This window comes from Schistocerca serialis, chromosome 2 (genome assembly GCF_023864345.2).
Source record: "Schistocerca serialis cubense isolate TAMUIC-IGC-003099 chromosome 2, iqSchSeri2.2, whole genome shotgun sequence".
NCBI classification, from domain to species: Eukaryota; Metazoa; Arthropoda; class Insecta; order Orthoptera; family Acrididae; genus Schistocerca; species Schistocerca serialis.
The window spans coordinates 404,689,330-404,713,506 of record NC_064639.1 but is presented as its reverse complement, the minus strand read 5'-3'; the positions used below and the strand labels follow the sequence as shown (position 1 = coordinate 404,713,506).

Here is a 24,177-nt window from a genome sequence, read left to right as displayed (position 1 = left end):
GAACCAGTAGCTAACAGCTAATACCATACTAAAGGATGTAAAAATTAATTGGCATGAAAAAGAAAGATCAAAAATTAGCTTGCATAATTCTAAGTAAATGACAACCCATGATACTCTTAAATTACTGCATTATTGACTTTTGAAAAGCATTTGACTCAGTACCACACCTACACTTATTATTGAAAATATGATCGTGTGGGGTATCAAGCAGATTGAATATTTAATGGTAGGTAGTACACAGCATGTTATCTTTGATGTAGACTCATCGACAGGTATGGAAGTAAGCTCGGTAGTGTTCCAGGGAAGCGCATTGGGACCCTTGCCGTTCATGTTGTATATACGAATAATTGACTTTGCAGACCATTAGCAGTAACCTCAGATTTCTTGCAGATGATTTAGATGACTATATAAGGGGCGTTCAAAAAGAAATGAGCCGGAGGCATAATGACAGAAACCAGTACCTGTATGTTAGACGTATTGAGCCTGGCTGTTGACACTTATCCCACTGTGGCACAAGGTGCTGAATGGCTGTCTCATAAATTCCGGGGACTGCAATGTTAACCAGTTCTGCACATACAGCTGGACGTCGTCGTCCACACGAGTGCAGGAAAGGTTGCGCTGATGTTCTTCTTTGACCAATATGGCCCCCTTCTGATTCACTTCCTGCAGCACAGGACAACAGTGAATGCCCAGCATTACTCACAAACCTTGAGCATCCTTCTCAAAGTGATCAAATCAAAACGACCAGGCATTCTTACTCGGGAGGTCATTCTGCTCCCCGACAATGCAATGCGTCATATGGCCAACACAGTCGCGGCACTCTTGCAGAAATTCAAATGAGAGGTTCTTGGCCACTCTCCATACAATCCAGACCTCTCCCCCTGTGATTATGCCATTTTTGGCCCCCTTAAAAAGGCTCTAAGGGGCAAACGATACACATTGGACGACGAAGTCCAACTGTATGTGTGGAACTGGTTAACATTGCAGCCCTGGGAATTTCATGAGACAGCTATTCACTGCCTTGTGTCACAGTGGGACAAGTGTCGCAACAGCCAGGGTCAATACTTCTAACGTACAGGTACCGTTTTCTGTAATTATGCCTCTGGCGTGTTTCTTTTTGAACGCCCCTTATACTATCAATGAGCCACAGTTGGAACTGACTTACTTGTACACATATGTGGGTGTAATAATTTGTTGGGATATGAAATGGAATGACCATGTAGGCTCAGTTGTGAATACAGCAGATGACAGACTTTGGTTCATTGGTGGAATACCTATTTCAGTAATACCATCCAGTATAATGCCCAGAAGCATCAATATTATTTACATCAGGAAAGCTTTAGAGAGCACAGTGACCTGAGGCAAAAACAGGAAATCAGTGATCTTGTAATGCTACTCTTCCTCCTATTGATTATGCTTTATTGACTTCACGTTATTGCCAACTGCTAATATTTGGTGATTTTTCCCTTGTACATTTTCCTTACAGTTAAATATTGGTAGAAATCAGTATATTGCTGTTAACAATAGACTGTATGCATGTTAAAAAATAATATATATTTCATTACCACTCTCTTTTACAGGGATTCGTAATTCCGGTGAACATCAGAGTTACAGATGTCAATGATAACACACCTCAGTTCATTAACGCACCTTACATACTCAACATATCAGAGGTATATTATTTCTTTGTATTTCTTGTATCTTCACATTGATAAAAGAACCAAGCTCACTGTAAATATACCATTAGTAACTCATTGTTGCAATACAGTGAATTAAATTACTTGGAGTAAGAAATGTTACTCATTGTGTACATCACCCCAGTGTGAGTGTCACACATTTCTTTCAGTTCATAGTAGTAGATCATGTGGATGTTAGATAATTACATGAGCACAGAATACAACCTAGTACAAGGCTTCATTTATTTAAAACATTTCTTGTACCAAATAAAGTTAGTAGTGTTAACTTGTTAAACTGGAATGGAATACACATAGTAGGTATCCTATAAACAGAGTTACTCACTGCAAACGTGATATTGTTGAAATATATTCAAGTAAAAAGGCATTTACTTGACTAAAATGACTATTAATTTCTACTGGTTTCTGTTATTTCAAATAAAATATCCATTCAGCTCTTGGGCTACGGATTTATGCCGTATAAAACTTATACAAAAATAAATTAAGACAAAATTGTGTCTGCAATAAATAAATTCAAATAGTGCATATGAAAGTGTTCGATACTAGGCTCATACAAAAGGAAAGACTATCGCTGTAAATGGATAAACTAAATAGAACTCCAGTAGTGTTGCCTGAATGCAGAAAAATGAAGCTCACTTTTTTCTTTCACTAGAATAATTTCAATGCTAATATAAATAATTTCAAAAATTTTTATCAATATTTGCCAATCACTATTCTTTAACCTAGGGTACTAAAGAGGACAAATTTATTTGAGTCTTTGTGTACCATAGATCTTGAATAATAATTACATCCATGAATGTCCATGTTGCATATGTACACTGTTTTAATAAGTGTTGTGACACACACAATAATTTAATGACATAACATTTATAATGAATATGAATATGACCAGTCACACAAGTAGCTAACTGACTACGTTGCTCTGGCCGACTACGTTATGCTGGTACTGTAATTAGACTGAGCTGATAGTTCTTGACATAGAATACTTTAAATACAGCACAAATAAACAAATTGAAGCACTTAAAAGTGGTAAGTGGTTGCTGTTATTACAGTATATTTCAGCCTTTTATTGCAGTTTTCAGTTATAACAATTTTTTTAATTTGTTGTAAAAATGTCCTTGAAAATTACTGCCTCTTTCGCAGATTTCATCACCGTCTAATAAATACAATTAGGACACATAAGTTGGTAACACTTCATTTGAATGAAGGCGTTTTATTTCTGCTACTGATTATTCAGCAATAATGAGGCTGAAATAAGTAAATAGTACATTTAATGTTGGAATCTCTAGTTTGGAATATCAACAATATTAGTAAAAAGCAGACAATGGAAACTCCAGCTGGGAATATCAGTAATGTAGGAAAAGATAGCTTGCTGTTTACTGTAAAGGTGACACATTAAATTGCAGACAGGCATAAGTTTTTGGCTACAGCCTTCATCAGAGAAAGAGAAACACACATCATTCATTCACACAAGCAAGCGCACTTGACGCACACATGACCGCCAACTCTGGCAGCTCATACCAAAATGCAGAAAGCTTACATGTAAGTGGATTTTAATTGTACCTGTCTGAAACTTAATGTGCCATCTGTACAGTAACTAGCAATCTATCTTTTCCTACATTGTTAATATTAGGGAAAAGGATAGATTCCTACTCACCATAAAGATAACACATTGCATTGCAGATAGGCACAATAAAAAGACTGTTAAACATTTAGCTTTCAGGTAAAGGCTTCTTCATATGAGAAAATCACCCCCCCCCCCCCCCACACACACACACACACGCACGTATATACAAGTAAGCACACCTCACTCACATGTGTGTGAGCTGTGCTTGCTTGTGTGCACGTTGGTGATTCTTCTGAAAAAACATGGAATTCTCAAGGAATTGTAGGAATTTTCGAGTTCTTGGGAAATTCTGTGTTTTTAAATTAACATTGTAATTTAATTTTATTGAGTTTTATAAATCAAATTTTAAAATACATAATATTTCAAAGTGTTTTAATTATTTGAATATTAGTCCTTACAAATTATTGTGTCTCTCTTCTTTTCTGAAGAAGTATTTTTTGTTTTGTCTGTCTGCAACTACACATATCATCTTTATGGTAACTAGCAGTTATCCTTTTCCTAGATAATACATTGATATTTATATGACTAGTGTCTTTTTATGCCTAGTTACAATAAAGTTGAAACTAGAGCAACAGAAATGTGTAATCAGTTTCTTGTATACCTTTTGGATAAAAGGTTATATATTGCCTTGCCATTATCTAAAGCTATCTATTGAGGAAAGAATTATGTCACAGGTTACTGTTGTTGGCACAAGAGTCCTGCAGGGTGTAAAAGCAATTGATGCAGACCAGCAAGGCCCTTTCTCTACAGTCCATTACTCAGTACTTCCAGGACCTCATTCGGTGAGTTAATGGATTACTTTTAGAAATAATTTATGCCTGCAGAAAAGTCAGTCTTCACTATAATAAACTATATTAAAACTGGTTGCTTGTGTGGTATTTACTTTACTGTACATGCACAATGTATCGAAAAAAGGACTTTTTGTGCTTATTTTCTTGGTGATAGTTAACTGCATATTTAATTGGCAGGGTGGCCACAGAATAAATAGTGTTGCAGATTCTTAATTCTGGTGTGTAATTTTCAGGACTACTTTATTTTTGTAAACCCTTTGGAAGGAACATTGTTGCTGAGGCGTCCACTGGATTATGAGACACTGTCAAATTTTACACTCACAATAAGGGCACAGGTAAACTGGCACATTATTTATTTAACATAATCTCATAAGGACTCATGTTTAACAACTCTTTTAAATATCCAATACATTTATGAACTAATTGACAAAAATGTGTGCTTCTATCTAGAAAATAACAATCACATTTAATTTGTTGTTCACTGACTATGTGTTTAACACTAAATTCTTTCTTGGGAAGAATGAGGTACAGATTTTGGTACAGGTAAATTGATTCAATATTTTTACCCTCAAATTTCCCAATTTTTTACAAAAATAGGCTTTTCAAATATTGAACTATCTATTTTCACAAATTCTTAGTGGAGCATTTGTTTTTAGTCTGCACAGCTTTGAGGTTAATCTTGGCTTATTATTACAGGCACTGCTCTACACTCAATTTTTTTGTTCAAAAAAATGCCACACTGAATAATTATAGACTGTCACTATTCATATTTTTTGAATGTTTGTTGATCTTAATGCCATTGTTCATCTTTATAAATTCCTCCACTGTCACTTCAATATCTTGTTCAGTTCTTCTGCAACATGATCTGAAACCATGGGTCACCACATGCTGTGATTGTTCCCTACCTGCCTGCACATCATGGTAAATGCTCAAGGTCTTGTAATTTGCTGGCTTGGTGAAATAGCTGAAAATTCTTTTCTGTGACTGCAAATGACTACTTTACACAGTAGTTATATTTAATTGGTTCTTTCTGCATTTGTTAGCGCTGTAAACAATATGGTAGCCAGGTACAGTTTTATGTTCTTGTGTTTTTACAGAACACAAACCTAGTATCATCATCTCAGATCTGTGGCACAACAATCGGTAAAAACAATGTTGACTTGACACAGTGGTAGCATAATGAAACAAAACAGTGCAGGAGAGCTCCTGTGAAGTTTGGAAGGTAGAAGATGAGATACTGGTGGAACTGAAGCTGTGAGGTCAAGTCATGAGTCCTGCTTGGATAGCTCAGTTGCTAGAGCACTTGCCCTCAAAAGGCAAAGGTCCCGAGTTTGAGTCTCAGTACAGCATACAATTTCAATCTGCCAAGAAGTTTCATATCAGTGCACACTCCTCTGAAGAGTGAAAATTTCATTCTGGGAAGATAATGTTGCCAGTGAAGTCACATCAGTGAAAGAATCAACTGATAAACCAATCACGAATCCAGATGTTAAATGGTAGCTAATCAGACATTCTTGTGGATAGTGTGCTCATAGGTGTTTAGTGAGTAATAACTGGCAGCACACTTGACACAGGTTTTTCTAGTGAGCTTTCAGACTGCAAGCTACAGTCTTGAGGGATTAACATGAAAAAGTTAGCATGGTGCACAGTTCTCGCAGGCTTTGTTTGTAAAATTATAATAGACACTGAACAGAGATGTTGCTTGTTTACTAGGGCTTCCAGGATTGATTATTTTGGGAGGTGTCTGGCTATTTCAAGACTGACATGTGTGCAGATTCTTATTTCAGAAATTACATAACCATTTGGTAAAACATCCTGGTTCAATTTTGCTAATCTGGATGGACTACATGCTAAGGCAGTAATGTGGTTTAGGAAATGTGTTATGGATTAGGAAATCAGAAAAGTTTGTAGAACCATCTTGGGCATCTATGTTGGGAAGCCCATGCTCGTGCTATTTTGGAAAATTTTTAACATAATGATAAATTATGCAAAATTGTAGTGACTTAATTAGTGAAGTAGAAGTGGCTCACTAAAAGTTTTTCATGTTGAACTGTTATTTTCATATAGGCATAATTTTTGATTAGCAAAGCTTTTGTGAAAACTACATTAAACTGAACCACAGATTACATTTTGAAATATTTATATATGTGCCACCACAAAGGCAATATGAAAAACGGGGAAAAATTAGTTATGAAACATCATACATTTAGAGGGCACATGGTGTTATTCCACTGCTTACAAAATTGAATCAGATTTACAAAGAACATAGCAGTATGAACCCCCTTAACAGTATGATGATGTACCCTCTCTGGCCTAGATACATGCACTTATTCAGTTGGGAAGAGTGTCATAAAGCCATTGTATCCTCTCCTTAGGAGAGCTGGAAAGGAAAGCTGTTGTAACTGTTTCCTGATATCCTGAATTCTGGCCTCTGGGGCAGAGTTGATGTCAGAGCTCATCACACAAATCTGCTATTGAAGACAGATATGGGGATCTTACTGATCATAGAAGTACCTCAACGTACCTGCAGAACTGTGATACATCACTGGAACACAATACAATGTCATTCATCAACAGTCCACATGTCCTAGCCATGGTACCCCTCCAAACACAGTCGTTTGTGTTGTGGTTTAATGTCAGACTGTGTGTCAGATGGTAATTCCGGTTGCTGCTTGTCTCTGACCGATGGTATGAGATGATATGGAATGTTGCAGGGTGTCCTTTAAGACTTATCATATGTTAGATGAAAATGTAAAGGGGTTATGATGTATTCAGTGCAAAATATCACAGTTGTCTTCCTGGTCAACCACTATTTTGACAATGAGTATGCCTGTTCTCATGTTGCCATACAGTTTAACATTGGGCCACTGTCACATCTGAATGCCCCACAATCTGAATATTGCACAATTTGACCTGCCAGCCAAATGGAGACCCTCAGTGATGCCTCTTTCAATCCCTGCCAGGTGCTGATAGTGCTGTCCCATATGAGTATGTGGCATCTCCATGTCCTTCTCAGCGATCACTGAGTGTCTGTCATTGTTATTGCTTATTAGGTACCCTACTAGGCCTTATAACAACATTTAACGTGAACAACACTAACACAGTTTGATGGCTGTTCTATCTGTCAGAAAATACCAGCTCTAATCAAATACATGACCATCCTGAACAACTATAGAAATCTTTTTTTTAGCCTAGAGTCATGATAGTTTCTCCTGTGTCAGAATGGTAACTGTATGCTCCCTTTGCCTTTTTTAATCTAGTGGAATCATGGTTTTTGTCATATTTTCATGTGTTTTTGGTGTATATTCTGACAAACTTAAAAATACGCAGCAGGTGATCATCCATTTGCTGTTCCTGATGTTGTGATAACATACATTTAACTTTATTGTTTTCTACAATTCAGGACCAGGGATCGCCACCTCGATATTCTGATGCTGTCATCTATGTGTATGTGATAGATGCAGATGATCAGAATCCAAAATTTTTTGATGAAAGATACACTGCTGAACTGCCTATTGTGCCATTACAGGTTGGTATAATTAATTTTCCTCTCTCTCTCTCTCTCTCTCTCTCTCTCTCTCTCTCTCTCTGTGTGTGTGTGTGTGTGTGTGTGTGTGTGTGTGTGTGTGTGTGTGTGTGTGTGGTTTTTTTTTTTTTTTTTTTTTTTTTTTCCAGGTTGAAGCTTTACCTCTGATCTAAAAATAGGAATTAATTTCTCAGAAAAACAAGAGACACGAGGACACACAGACTTGTTGATGGTGGACATTAGGAATACTTATACTTAAAAAGTTGCCTGTTGTGAATCGTATGTGCGCACGCACCCGCGCACACACACACACACACACACACACACACACACACACACACACACACACACACGGGAGGGAGATCTTGCATGTGGATCCCACACAAGATGTCAGTGATGTAGTATCTGTCTTCTGGAGTGGCTCGTTTGTACAAGAATGTGATGTATTATTGTTAGGACCATGTTATCCATGTTACCCATTTTACTGTTTTTTTTCATTATTAGTTGGTTAATTCACAGCATTGCACTTTCTGTGTACCAGTTATCACTTATAACTGTCACTTATTTTGCTGTCCTGTAGATTTGTGATGACAATCTGACATTTGCATATCCTGACACTGAATTTTTTTTTCTTTTTTTTTTTCTTTTTATTTTTTTTTTTTTTTTATTTTTTATTTTTATTTTTTTTTTTTGTCAAATTGTTGAACACTTAGTACCTAAAGATTGTCTAGTCCTGGTCGCAAAGTCCCACAGCTATACATAGGGAAAATCATATACCCACATTATCAAGCTTGAAGATACTGTCGTAGTTCAGTGATAACACATTATAAATAGTCCTCAAAACGGTTCTATAATAATTATAAATTATTAACAAATGAAACTATACAATTTTTAAAAAACATTGTTTCAAGGTAAATTATAAATATCACACCACTGTCAGCAAAGATGTTATGTAGGTAGCAGAAATGTAAAATTGTCTAGAGTGTTTTAATGAATCATTAAAACAACACTTGTATTTGTTTGCTTATTTGTTTTTACTCCAAGGGGTTGAATATTACTCTGTATGGTATGAAACTCCCTCATGTACACAATTCAATAAATGAGTTTACCATTATTATGACGATTTTTGGGTAAATTTTGTGCTTTCCTGTCACGTTGCTGTTGCGGACATTAGTTTGAAGACTGGTTTGATGCAGCTCTCCTTGTCAGTCTCTCCTGTACAAGCCTCTACATATTTGCATAATTCCTGCTGCGTATATCCATTGGAACCTGTTTACTATAGTTAAATGTCGGTTTCCATCTACAAATTTTCACTCATATCTCTTCCTTGCAAAAGCTTTCCTTCGTTTTCAGATCCTTATTGCCTCGGGATGTGTCCTATCAGCTGGCCCCATATTTTGCGAAAAGTTGTGCAATGAACATATTTTCTCCCCAGTTCCATTCTGTACCCGCTTAACAATCCAATCTACCCACCTAGTCTTGAGTATCCTTCTGTAGCATCACACTTCAAAAGATTCTGTTGTCTTTTTGTCTCATTCATGGTTCCCTTTTAGCCAAGGCTACACTGCAGGAAAATACCTTCAGGAAAGACTTTGCACTATTTATATTTACAGTTTATAAAAAAATTCTCTTTTTTTTCAGAACACTTTTTCTTGCTTTTGGCATCCTGAGTTTTACATCCTCTCTATCTTAACCATTATTAGGTATTTCCTGCCCAAATAACAAAACTCATCTACTAATTTTAGTGTCTCATTTCCTACTTTAATTACTTCAGCATTAATTGACTTAACTGGTCTACTTTCATTACCTTTGTTTTACTATTGGTGATGTTCATCTTATAACCTTTTCATGACACTGTACATTTCATGCAGCTGATCTTCAAAGTCCATTGTTACCTCTGGTGGAATTACAATATCATCACCAAACCTCAAAGTTTTTATTTCTTCTCCTTAACTTTAATTGGTTCTCCAATATTCTCCTTGGTTTCATTCACAGTGTATGCAATGTAAGGATTGAATAATATCAGGAATAGGCTACAACCTTGTCTCACTCCCTGCTCAGCCACTGCTTCTCTTTCATGCCATTCAGCTCTTATAACTGCTGTATGATTTCTGTATAATGTTAAATAACTTTCACTCTCCTTATTTTTACCTCCAAAATTTCATGTAGAGTATCCAGTCAATTTTGTCAAAAGTTTCCTGTAAATCCTCAGTTGTTATATCAATAGGTTTGCCCTGTTCAGTCTCTCTGACATGATATGTCTTGTGAGAAAAATCTGAGATTTCAGCTGTAAATACCAGCAAAAGCTTAACAAATGGTAGACATCAGAAGAGACCAAATTGCCTGACTTTGAATGAAAGGTAATGAAATATTTGTGAAACATTCTTTACATTCTAATAAAAGTGGTATCGACTCCTTTTTTTATCTGAAAAGTTCATACTGTAAACAGTTCTTATCAGTTCATGCACTGAATTAATAACAAAAACAATGTTGAAGTATCTAGGAATCAAAGAGGGGAAAACAAGAATGTAAGAAAGATTATAGTAAAGCTTCCACAATCGTGTGCAGGTAAATAACATTATTAATCAGAATTCTCTGTATTTACACAGGGAACACGCTTGAAGGTCCTGCCAAGAGAAATTGCAGCATATGACCAGGATGTTGGGATCAATGCACCTATTTATTACACTTTCAACTCTGGTGAGGTCTTATTAGTAGTGAAAGAATGTATTTCTTAAGAACAGAGTTAAAGAAATATTGTACTAAATATTTATATTACAATTCTGAATGGTATCTGTACATTTTTAGTAAATAATGAGTAATTTCCTGTTTTCATTCAACACATACTAGATCATGAAACCGACATTTGGAAATATTTTAATATTAGGAGCACAAATTGATCTGTTACTGAATAATTGGATGCAATATGATTTCCCTTCCAGCAACTCAGGATTACAGATTTTTTGAAATTGACAGAAGTTCGGGTCATGTAATTTTGCAAAGAACCGTGCCTGACGATGAGCTCCTGCAGCCTACAACTCTTGTTGTTAGGGTATGTTACACTTCAGATTCATCCTGTCTGTCATATATTTGTAACATAATCAAATGTTACCAATGTTTAAATAAATTGTATTATTCCACAGATAATGTAAACCATAATTATCATTATGTTCTTATATTGCACAGATTCTCTTTGTATTAAACTCTTGCTTCTGTTCGTTCTAACAGTGTTACATTTTTACAGTTTAAGCAAATCATGAAATTATTTTACTCCCTGTTAAATTGTAATGATATTTTCAAAATTTAAAACTAGTTCTTGAATGAATCCAAAGAGTGTGGTGCTAGTGCGATGGAAGTAAATTTTCACTTTAGAAAGTTATTTTAGTGGTATCAGGCTTCTCATGGTATTGTGGTTGAGAAATATCCATAACATTAAATATACACAGCTATTTCTAGAACAGCCTTCAGTTATTATCTGTCTTGGTCGTACCTTAAATCCTATTAGATCTCAAAGCACCAACATGCAAATCATATATTTATGACTCAAATTTAACTAAACCAAATAAACAACCCTCACCACATATAAACAATCTGTCTTTACAAACAAAGCTATTGATACTTTTTCATGGAGCTAAAGGCTAACAATTTCTTAAGAAGACAGATGTGAAGTAGTAATGAAAAACTCAATCAACCAAACGATCAGTCAAGTAATGCTAAAGCTGTCACTTTACTTGAAGTGGATCCCAGTTGAATTCTGCAAGCTTGTGCTGTAGAAACTGACTTAGTAGTTACCATTGTGTATTCAGTCTGTCTAAGAGTTTCATTCTCAGAAGTTAAATTATTGTACTGAAATGTTAATAGAAAGGCTTAATTTTATCCAATCGATCTGTCAGATGGGTCACCATTTTGATCATTTTACCAAATAAAGTCTTATGGAAATGCTGAAAATCTTGAACTGTCAGAAGGCCAAAAACTGAACTTAACTACCATGAAAGTCTCTCGTAAAATTTCAAGAAACAGTATTAAGTGTGGGTGCTAGGAATATACAACAACTCCCTACATATTTCTCAGTTAAGGACAATAAAGATAAGATTACAGTAATGGGAATGGAAAAGGAGGAAACCCTAATATGTAGTGCAATGAGAAATACCCTCTGCCATCCATTTCACACCAGTGTGCAGAGTACGGATGTACGTGTAGAAGCCAGCAGTTTTGCACCTCTACCCTCATAATTTCAGTTCACAAGATACAATAGTTCCTTTCTTGACAGTGTGGCACACAGCATATCTTCGTATCTCTCTCCACACTAAACTTTTCCAGACCATTCCAGTTGGTAGAGTAGCTCTTGCCCATAATATCCTAAATTATTTGTTGAATGTGTTCTAAGCTCTATCTTCCCCTCCAGTTCCTATCCTTCACAGATCCCCCAGGTACGATGGAAATTATTCCCCAATATCTTCACATATGTCGTACCATACTGCCTCTTCTTGTCAGTATTTTTGACATGTTCCTCTCCTCCCCATATTTTCAACGTATCTTTATACTACATCTCACATGCTAAAATCTCTTCTTTTTCAGATGTTCTACAGTCCACAATTCCCTTATGTACATTGTTGTGTTTCAAATGTGAATTCTCAGAAATTTCTTTCTCAAATTAAGGCAAATGTTTAATAATAGTAGGCTTTTTTCACCAGGTAAGCCCTCTTTGATTGTGCAATCTGCTTTTATGTCCTCCTTCCTTTGTCCATCACATGTTATTTTTCTTCCAAGGTCGCAGAATTACTCACTTTGTCTACTTAATAGCCACCAGGTTTGCTAAACTTACAGCTAATCTCATTTCCAGTAGTCCTCATGACATAAATCTCCTTTCGATTTACTCCCTATCCACAGTGTGTGCTCGTGAAACTGTTAACTGCATTCAAAAATCTTTGCAGTTCTTCCTGACTGTCACTGAGGGTAACAATGTCATCAATGAATCTAATGGTTGATATCCTCTCACACTGAATATTAATCCCTCTCCTGAAGCATTCTTTTGTTTCTGTCATTGTTTCTTTGGGTGTTGATTGGACTGGTGGAAAAATGCTCCTATCAGAGCACAAATAAGGTGAATATGCTTCCGTTTAAAAGACACTGACTGAAAAGTGGGGTACCAGCTGCCTCAACACCTTTAATTATTTGGCATGTGAATATATTTGCACTCTTTTTAAAATTCAAGTCATCTCACTCTCAAAAGCTTCCCTAACTTTTAACTTGCTCAAACCCACTAACCCAACACTGTAAGTCACTCATACCCACCCACTCCCACTTGTCCATTCTCATTCATTCACTCACTCACTCAGCACAACTGTCTCCTGTATCACAACCACAGCCTCCTTCATTCTGTCCTGCTACTACTGTCTCTTCTTGCTCTCTCTTCTGTTATTATATCACTCATTCCTCCCTGCTCTCTCTCTCTCTCCCCCCCTCTCTTCCCCCTCTTCCCCCTCTCCCCCCTCTCCCCCCTCTTCCCCCTCTCCCCCTCTTCCCCCTCTCCCCCCTCTCCCCCCTCCCCCCCTCTCCCACCTCTCCCCTCTCCCACCTCTCCCCCCCTCCCTCCCCCTCTCTGCCCCCTCCCTGCCCCCTCTCGCCCCTCCTCCTCCCCCTTCCCCCCTCCTCCTCCCCCTTCCCCCCTCCTCCTCCCCCTTCCCCCCTCCTCCTCCCCCTTCCCCCCTCCTCCTCCCCCTTCCCCCCTCCTCCTCCCCCTTCCCCCCTCCTCCTCCCCCTTCCCCCCTCCTCCTCCCCCTTCCCCCCTCCTCCTCCCCCTTCCCCCCTCCTCCTCCCCCTTCCCCCCTCCTCCTCCCCCTCCCCCTTCCCCCCTCCTCCTCCCCCTTCCCCCCTCCTCCTCCCCCTTCCCCTTCCCCCCTCCTCCTCCCCCTTCCCCTTCCCCCCCTCCTCCCCCTTCCCCCCTCCTCCTCCCCCTCCCCCTTCCCCCCTCCTCCTCCCCCTTCCCCCCTCCTCCTCCCCCTTCCCCCCTCCTCCTCCCCCTTCCCCCCTCCTCCTCCCCCTTCCCCCCTCCTCCTCCCCCTTCCCCCCTCCTCCTCCCCCTTCTCCTCACCCCCCCCCCTCTCTCTCTCTCTCTCTCTCTCTCTCTCTCTCTCTCTCTCTCTCTCTCCTCCCCCCCTCTCTCTATTCCACTTTCTTCTGCTCTTTATTCCTCTCCCACTGGCATGTCACCTTCACTCTTTTCCCAGCGCTATTCTGTCACTGCCAACTACATTCCACTCCCACTGTGCCCCTCTCTTTCTCTCTCACTGTCGTTGTGCAAAGCTTCCACCTCTTTCTGACTGCCCCCACTCCCGATTGTGGTAGCTGGTACCTCACTTTCCAGTCTGTCCTCTAAACAGGAGCACTTTTTTGTGCTACAAAAGGAGTATTTTTCCACTGGTTCCCTACTTTTCCGTGCCACTGCAGGGAATGTCACGCATATGAAAAAAACCTTATGGCTCAGTAAAATTTTGATAGTTTATTCCTGTGAAACTGAAATAATGCAAAACTAATTTTACACCTCAGGCCAGATTTTACATTTACAAAAATTTTGTATGTCCTTCAGAACACCATGGGGTTCTCATTACCCTCCTGATGGTAACAGAGACACTTACCAGTATATATCTCCATGCTACATCACTTTATAAACCACATTAGTGCCTAACATCAGATAGGGTAACTTTAAAACTGTGTGTCTTTGAAGTGAGTAAAGATATCAAGAAAATTTTCAAGGTTGTTAGATATTGACGTCTTGGGAATATATCATAAAAGTTGCAGTCATTTACTGTCAATACCCATCTTTGAATCTATGGATTTGTTTTGGTACCCAAAAACCGCATTTTTGTGGTGTTCCTCAATAATGGATAAAGATTTTTGAAAACAGTAAGATGGATCGTCTAGATAAATGCCTAGAGATTATAATATTAAAATCTGATCAATTGTGGTTTATTATTTAGATTTCGCATCTCACTGGATTTTACATGCATATTTTATGTGTACATGCAAGGCAACTTTGAACCTCTGTGTCTTGTAAAACGTTAAAGATATTGTTAAAATTTTCAAGATTGTTTGAGATAGAGATTTTAGGAATGTATCATAAAAATTTCAGCCATTTGCTGTGCATAATCATCTTGGGATCCACAGCTCTGTGTTGGTACAAAAAATTGTTAAAAAATATAAACTGTCCCTGGCCCAAGGGCTATCCAAGATACTTGACCCTACTTCCTTATCACCAAGAGACCCTGAGAGATGAGATGAGACCCCTAAGAATCCTGTTTGTATGTGTGGCGTTTTGAACTTATTTGTAGCAGGTAACACAAGCTATCATAAGCGTATCGATAAGGGAAATGAAATACAAAATTCCTGTCTTGTACCCTTTTTAACCTGAGCACTTCATTCTTGGGCTTTCATTCTTTCACTACTGGAAAATTTTTTTTGGGCACTCTAAAAAGTAAACTCATGAGGGGAACATGTGCATATTATTGTGGGTTCCACTAATTTAGTACTATTATTATATCATTTAAACTATAGTTCTTGTTGAAAGTTAAAATGTTGTTCTATCTTTCTAAACAGATACATTTACTGTGTTCAGGAGGACGACGGTTCAATCCCGCGTCCGGCCATCTTGATTTAGGTTTTCCGTGATTTCCCTAAATCACTCCAGGCAAATGCCGGGATGGTTCCTCTGAAAAGGCACGGCCGACTTCCTTCCCCATCCTTCCCTAATCTGATGAGACCGATGACCACACTGTCTGGTCTCCTTTTCCAAACAACCAACCAACCAACCATTTACTGTGAAGTAATCTTCAGTAGTGAGCCAAATGCCAATGCACTTTAATTTATTGTGCAACTCAGTTACCATTTTTCTTGTGGTATTTTTAGTACTTGATAAAGATAGAAAGATTAACTAATTGAGTCAAGTGGCAATTTTTTTCCCTTATCAGAAATACAGAAAGGAAAATTGTATTGATAATTTGTACCTGTTATGATGTGTGCAAAAAATATATATATATTTTTCCTTCTGGAAAATCCAGGTTGGAATAACAACAGTATTGTGAAAAGGAAAGATGGCCATACATGTTGAGCTTTTAGCCAAAAGTAGACTCTAAAGTCTAAAGTAGACACTACCCACAAAAGCAAACCACACACACAAAATACCACTGTCTCTGGCCACTGATGCTGGACTGCAAGCAACTGTGCCTGATAGGAGAAGCTATGGGAAGAGGAGGGATAGCAGAATGGGGGTGAGAGAAAGTAAAGTGCTCCTTGTGGGAGCATGCAAGGACATGGGGAGAAGATAGGTGTAGTTGGGAGGCTAGAGGGAGGGGATGGTTGGGGGGTGGGTGGAAGTGGAGTGGAAAAGGAGAAGAGTAGAAGAGGGGAAAAAGACTAGTCAGTGCATTGGTGGAATAGAAAGCTGTGTTGTGCTGGAATGGGAGCTGGGAAGGAGACACATGGGTAAAGGACAGGGACTAATGAAGGCTGAGATCAATGGGGTTACAGGTACATAGGATTTATTGCAGGGAGAGTTCCTACCTGTGCATTCAGAAAAGCTGGTGTTAATAGATAGGATCCAGATGGTGCAAGCTGTGAAGTAGTCATTGAAGTGAAGAACATTGTGCTGGGCAACGTGTTCAGCAACTGGATGGTCCAGCTGTTTCTTGGCCAGTTTGTCAATGGCCATTCGTGCGGGCAGACATCCATGATGTCTGTAGTCATGATGGGTGCTAGGCAGCAGTTGCAGCAATTGGGTGGTCCAGGTGCTTCTTGGCCACAGTTTGTTGTTGGTCATTTATGCGGGCAGACATGTCTAATGTCTGCCCACATAAACGGCCAAGGACAAACTGTGGCAATCCAGTTGTTGGGCACTCTGCCTAACACAATGTTCTTCACTTCAATGACTGCTTCACAGCCTGTATCGTCTGGATCTTTCCTACCAACACCAGATTTTTTGAATTGCACAGGTGAGAACTTTCCATGCAAAATATCCTATGTTCCTGCAACCCCACTGGTTTCAACCTTCATTAGTCCCTGTCCTTCACCCACCCATCCCATGTCCTGTTCCCATTACATCAGTACACAGCTTTCTATTCCACCAATGATATTGATGCTAGTTTTGCATGTGTCCTATACTTCTCTTCTTTTGCGCTCCTCTCCCTGCCCCCACCACACACCTCTTCTGACTGCACCCAGCTGCTCTGTCCTGCGTACTCTCACAATCAACACTTTACCTTCCTCCACTCCTATCCCACTGTGCCTCCACATTGTGTGTGTGCGCGTGCGCGTGTGTGTGTGTGTGTGTGTGTGTGTGTGTGTGTGTGTGTGTGTGTGTGTGTGTAGCTGCAGTCTTTCCTGTACATAATATTGTTGTTATATAAGCTTCTTATTACAAAGTAAGCAAATTTCAGAATATGACTCTGACCTGATAGTACAAGTATAAGTGATAAACGTAAGTCTAATTCAGTGTTGCTTTGTCACCATATGCATAACTGTTTTTTAGTCTCATTATATGACATGGAGTTTTTTCAGGCTACACAGTATGACAACCCAGATCGGTATGCATTAGCAACATTGACAGTTTCAAGGCCTGGTGTTGTTGCTGGTGACCTGATGTTTATTCAGAAGCATTTCTCAGCTTCTGTGCTAGAAAATGTTCCTCTAGGAAGCGTGTTACTTACTGCTGTTACCAATAAACCACGTGATAGGGTATGTGTACTTTAAAGTTTGTTGCCAGATGTTATATAAATAAGGCATTGAAGTAATTCACACACTTTTAAGATCTTCAAAGTATAGTATACTTAAGGTTGTGTAAATAAACATAATACATGTTGGTAAACATTTCTATTAAGGTGTAATGTGGTAATTTGTTATACTGAATGCCATAATTTGTGGAAGACACTAGAAATCTTGTATTTTCTGGGCATCATTTAGAAAGAAGTACACACATTCCACATGTAAATTATTAAGCTCCATGTAAATCAGAGAGAAATGGTAAATTATTATCATAAGAAGTGAATTAGACATATGAACTATTGTGCAGTATGTAGTACGTGTCAGTAATAAACAAACAAAATTTATGTTGAGAGAGAGAGAGAGAGAGAGATATTTATGTAAATCTCTTGATTGATATTGATGCTAGTTTTGCGTATGTCCTATTTAAGCAAAAATATTTGGAATTTGGAATATTTATTTACAAGGTTTCTTCTGAGATTTATTATTGAAACTGTTTCTGGAAACCGTAAACCCATTTCACAGTCACCTATCTTATCATTAGAGTTTACTGACAAAACTGGCAGGTTACATCAATAATAGAAAAATATTTATCTCAAAAAATGTTGACAACATATCTGTCCTGTCAAGAAGATATGTCATTTATGTACATTTATATAAAGTAACAAGGTTGATTACATGAAAATGCTTAAAGTTGGATTAAATAAATAAATAAGTAAATAAAATATCTCAAGACCGTAGGCAACCCTGAAATTCGAACTGTATACCTTCATGCCATTCCTATTGCATTAAAGATGTGGACAGTCCAGACTGAGACTTTAGGTTTCAAGAACTGATAAATGTCTTACATTTGTAGTATTACTATATTTTTCTAATTTCTGGCTACATTGCAATTGACAGAGAGTACGATTTTGGCTGGAAGATCCCACTCACTCTGGCACATTTAGCATTACTCAATCTGGAGATTTGGTTCTAAGACGTGCACTTGACTATGAAACACTTGACAACTATCAACTGAAAGTTCATGCTACTGATGGTCGAACGGTGAGTAATTTTTTTAATACAGTCATGTCATAAGAATTGTTTGTTGTAAGTCACATATTAATTAGTAGTTTATGATAATATATTATAAGTCATTCAATGCATAATCATAAGGAACAAAAAAGAGTTCTTTCCCCAATTTTCATAAATTTTTGATATCTTGTTCACATATGTAAAAAAACAAAAAGTATGAATTTAAGATGTATGCAGGCAGTATTTCTCAGCTCTTACTTCTCTCACATGACATCCTGAAAGCTATGGATCAAGACAATCAGTTGGCTGTAATACTTCTTGACATCCAAAATGCATTTGACTCAGTGCCACACCATTGATGATTGACAAAATAGCTATCTGCCCTGGCTTTGGATGGATAGCACTAAATATCTACAGCCAGACAACTTGTCTTTCATGGTAATAACCAATTACATACACAAGCTTTCCTCATGAACCATATCACAATCCCCAAAGTTGTTTGAGATTAGCCTTCGCATACGCACAGAAAAATGTGTTTTTTGGGGGGGGGGTATATATTCCCCCCCCCCCCCCCCCCTGGCTTCTCAAGTCATCTGGGACCTTTGGTCTGGAAACTGTTGTATAGACTCAAGCCAGTTCCCAAAATTAAAAATAAATAATTTATTGTGATCTGGACTGATTTTTAGTAAAAATCAGTCCAGATCACAATAAATTATTTATTTTTAATTTTGGGAACTGGCTTGAGTCTATACAACAGTTTCCAGACCAAAGGTCCCAGATGACTTGAGAAGCCAGGTCATGGAGCTGCGGTGCGGTACTGAGTGATACCTATAATCAGCTGCAGGTTTAACTTGGGTGTGTGTGTTGGCCACTTACTGTTGTGTGTTAATGACATGTAGATGATGTTTATAGTAACCATAGACACTTTCCAGATGATGCATTAACCAATAATGAAGAACCATCTGAAAAAACCAGCACCAAAGTCCAGTTGTATTTCTAAATTGTGCAGTGATTGGTAACTTCCTTTGAATGCACTTCAGTTTATTGGTAGACACTTTTGAAACTGCAGTATATCTACTTGTGGTTCCTATACCAAATTGAACTAACTGAAAATGTTAAACATAAATGAAGGCCAGCACGCAAGTGGTCACATGTTTGTTTGGCTCGGAGGAGTGTCTTGTGGAAATGTTGGAACATGTGAACTAAATTAGATGATTACAGAGGCATTTAAGTAGTCATTCTTCACATGCTCAATATACAAAAGGAATAGGAAGAAACACTGATCGATTGTAAAATGGGAAGTAACCTCTGCCATGTACTTTGTAGTGGTTTACAGTGCATAGATGCAGTTATAGATATCCATTTTAGCTAACTCATAATTGCTTTAGTTTTGCCACTGGCTTGTAATTTTTGAAGGACGTGCTTCTAATAACTTTCCAAAATGCTGCATATTTCTGCAATATTCCTTTCACGTGATTCCACTTCCAACTAGTGTTTCAAATGCAAACCCACTAAGAGTTTAGTTTGGTCCCCCCCCCCCTTTTTTTCCTTTCTTCTTTTTTCCTCCACACAGGGTTATATATCTTCTAGTTCAGTAATTCAGGCTGTTCCAATGCTGTCCCATTAGCAAGACTGCTGGGGAATGTCTGTCAGTTTGTTTGCAGGCAGCTGCAGCTGCTGTAGGTTACTTGCCAGGTAACCCTATTGTGTGTGTTTCAGGCCACCTGCTGCTCACAGGCACAAGGCCATGGCAGTATGGACAATGAGCTACAGCCAGGATGCTTGACTGCCTGACACAGTTCCATAACATTCTGTGATCTCAAAGGAAACTGTTTCTCTTTCAAATATATGCACAAAAAAAATCACATTGGTTTAAATCTGGACTTAAAGGAGGCCAGAAGAATCCCCATGATGGCACTGCTGGTAATGAAGGGACATCACATGATTGCTGAGTATTTCCTGTAGAAAATGGGAGTACAGCATTAGCATCTTGCATAAACCACTGTGTGTTCATTGGAAGTTTGGTGACAAGAAGATGTAGCACAAAGTCATTTTCCAATGTTCTGTATCAGCCAACATTGATAATTTCATTGAAAAACTCTGGTCTGATTTGGACATGAGTGGATAGAGCTACCCACACTGTCACATTTTCCCCATGCATCGTTTTTTTCCTGAAAAGTTGATGCCCGAGGTCATTTCCCTTCCAACAAACTACCTTCTTCTTCAAATTTTCTTGTTAATAGGAAAATTGAGTACCTTTGTGGAGCACAGAGCATGTGGAATATTGCCTAAATTATCTTTGTGTTGCTGTGACACTTTTCAATGTAGCATGAAAGAGAACAGCCTTAACACTGCTGAACAAATAAACATCTGAGCTCAGGCACAGTGAAATGCGGAACAAAGGCTGGCAATATTGCAGCAGCACAATCTGTACTGACATTTCCATGAGACAAAACACGTTGGAGCAAAATTTAAATGAAATACTACTAGAGTTACAATTTTTATTCAGTGTTAAAATATGTCAACTATTCATGTGCAGCCTGTACATTCATAGCAAATGACCAAAGTGAAGATTGGTCTTTCACCAGAACAGGGGAAAGTTTAGCACAACTTAGATTCAAATTGAATTGAGCTACATAAAGTGCTGTGTAGTAGCAATTCTTAACAAACATGTTTTATATACTTATCTCTGTTTCTGCTACATATGCTGAAATTGTTCATCATTGCACTGAACATTTTGACACGCTGAAATTGCTCATCATTGCACTGAAAATTTTGACACAGATAAACTGAACTTCAGCACACATTGGCAGCACTTAGTACTTAACAAGATCATAGTGTGTGGTAATCTATATAATACAGTCAGCCTACATTCCCCCATAATTCAGTGCTTCTCAGCTTAAACGAAACTAGTGTGTTTGAGTGCCAAGGAATAAAAAAAAAAAAAAGCAGTGTAATAGATTACAGGAAACTAGAATACATTCAGAAGGCCAGCAAAAATTAATTGGTTAAAAGGAGAGATGTAAAACAACTTCATAGAAATTGTAAGATAAAGGAGGAAAAGTCAACTTAAAGGATTTCATACAAGGCTTATCAGTGTAAGTTATACACTGAGGCACCAAAGAAACTGGTATAGGCTTGCGTATTCAAATACAGAGATATGTAAGCAGGCAGAATAAGGTGCTGCGGTCGGCAATGCCTATATAAGGCAACAAGTGTCTGGTGCACTGGTTAGTTCAGTTACTGTTGCTACAATGGCAGGTTATTAAGATTTAAGTGAGTTTGAATGTGGTGTTATAGTAGCCACATGAGCGATGGGACAAAGCATCTCCAAGGTAGTGATGAGGTGGGGATTTTCCTGTTCGACCATTTCATGAGTGCACCGTGAATATCAAGAATCCAGTAAAACATCAAATCTCTGACATTACTGCAGGCAGAAAAAGATCTGCAAGAATGGGACCAAGGATGACTCAAGAGAATTGTTCAATGTGACAGAAGTGCAACCCTTCCATAAATTGCTGCAGATTTCAATGCTGGGCCATCAAGCGTCAGCGTGGGAACCATTCAACGAAACATCATCAGTATGGGCTTTCAGAGCCAAAGGTCCACTTGTTTACCCTTGATGACTGCACAACACAAAGCTTTACACCTTGCTTATGCCCATCAACACCGACGATGGACTGTTGATGACTGGGAAACATGTTACCTGGTCAGACGAGTGTATCAAGTGGATGGACATGTACCGGTATGGAGACAACCTCATGAATCCATGGACCCTGCATGTCAGCAGGGAACTGTTAAAAGATGGTGGAGGCTCTGAAATGGCGTGGGCCATGTGCAGTTGGAGTGATATGGGACCCCTGGTAAATCTAGCTACGACTCTGACAGGTGACACGTACATAAGCATCCTGTCTGATTACCTGCAGTCATTCATGCCCATTGTGAATTCCGATGGACTTCGGCAGTTTCAGCAGGACAATGCAACACACTACAAATCCAGAATTGTTCCAGGAACAATCTTCAGAGTGTAAACACTTCCGTTAGCCACCAAACTCCCCAGACATGAACATTATTGAGTACATCTGGGATGCCTTGCAACGTGATGTTCAGAAGAGATCTCCAAACCCTCATACTTGTACATATTTATGGACAGCCCTGCAGGATTCGTGGTGTCAGCTCCCTCCAGCACTACTTCAAACATTAATCGAGTCCATACCACGTCATTTTGTGGCACTTCCGCGTGCTCGGAGAGGCCGTACACGATATTAGGTAGGTGTCCCAGTTCCTTTGGCTCTTCAGTGTATACTCTCCTTTGTCTGGCATTCTGTAATGTATATTCTTTCACATGACTGAAATATCACATTTAGTGTGAAGATACAATATACCTTTCTCTACTCAAATGAAGCAAACTGATTTCTGTATACTGTGGTGCATGTACTCCAATTTGAGTATTCCTTAACATATGCCTCTTACCCCAGACATCACAGATAAACTTTTGATACAAGAAATTATCAAACTGCATAGGGCTACGCACAGCACTTCTGAAAAAAAAAAAAAAAATATATATATATATATATATCCAGTGGCATAAAAATTGTGTCCACATCCAAGTCATCTGGGGAAGACAAATAACTGACTTAAAACTTAAGTTTGTCCAGCCAGGAAGTCCAAGAAGTAGTAACTTTAAAGAGAAGTTGCTGAAAAACTTACAGAAACATTTTTGTAGTGATGTATATATTTCCTTAACATGATGATACAGTTATGTCTGTATACAAAAATCAACGTCCTGACTGACGGGCGTACTCACTCATCGTTGCCCAACCCAAACCGCTAAGGATGGAAACTTGAAATTTGGAGAGGGTGTTGATCTTATACTGCAGGTGTTATTTAAGAAGGGATTTTTCGAAATTCCATTCCTAAGAAGGTGAAATAAGGGAGGAAATATTTTTTGAAAAAGTCACTATTAAGGCAATTTTGAAGCTAGACCTACGAAAATTGGTATTTGTTTTTCCATTATAAATAAAAAAAAGACATTTTTCAGCACTTTTGGAAATTTAACCTCTGTGGGGTGAAATAGTGGTTGAAACTTTTTGTGAAAACCAGGTATTGCAGTGTTTTTGGAAATTCAACCCTGAAGGGGGTGAAATAGGGGATGAAATGTTTTATGAAAATATTTTAGTGTGAAAGTATTTTTAAATCTAAATCTGTGGAATTTTAAATTTGGCTTCTCATTTAGAAGTGAAATGGCACATGTTTAACTGTTTTGGCAGTTCAACCCCTAAGAGGATGAAATAGAAGATGAAAATTTTTATGAAAATATTTTGTTATATTAAAAACTTTGTAAAGCTAAACCTATGAAAATTGATATTTCGGTTTTTGGTTAGATGTAAAGAAAAATGTGTTAGGGGAATTTTACCACAAAAATGCAAAAGACATGATATTTTAAAAAAAATTGGACTCCAGCTACCACAATCGCTTTTTGGTCACAAGTACATTTCGAAATGACCATGCTTCTGTGGCTGGGTGGCTTGTGGCTTGGAAGAAGACAGCTAGTTTTCTGGGTAGTAATGTGAGAGGTAAGGGTGGTGGGTACACAGGCTAGGTACGTGATATATTGTTGTTAGATCAAGAGGGAAGGACACAAACTCAAGATTAAGTGGGTGCGACAAAGCATCTCTGTACTTCCTCTCATTTTGCCATAAGCCTCCTTAAATTCATTTTATTTTTGTTTTTTGCCTAATTACAATTATCATTAACATGCATGCTTGTAAT

General features: G+C 38.3%; 1 protein-coding gene across 1 annotated transcript in view; it reads left to right on the top strand.

Annotated features, from left to right (window-relative positions):
* Positions 1-24,177, top strand: part of LOC126455574 (fat-like cadherin-related tumor suppressor homolog) — a 320,133-nt gene that overhangs the window by 270,213 nt on the left and 25,743 nt on the right. Inside the window, exons 6-13 of the mRNA XM_050091329.1 lie at positions 1,581-1,673; positions 3,996-4,103; positions 4,346-4,447; positions 7,516-7,641; positions 10,248-10,338; positions 10,581-10,690; positions 17,191-17,367; positions 18,292-18,435. Of these exons, the coding sequence (XP_049947286.1) occupies positions 1,581-1,673; positions 3,996-4,103; positions 4,346-4,447; positions 7,516-7,641; positions 10,248-10,338; positions 10,581-10,690; positions 17,191-17,367; positions 18,292-18,435 (951 nt within the window). The remainder of the gene's footprint in view (positions 1-1,580; positions 1,674-3,995; positions 4,104-4,345; positions 4,448-7,515; positions 7,642-10,247; positions 10,339-10,580; positions 10,691-17,190; positions 17,368-18,291; positions 18,436-24,177) is intronic.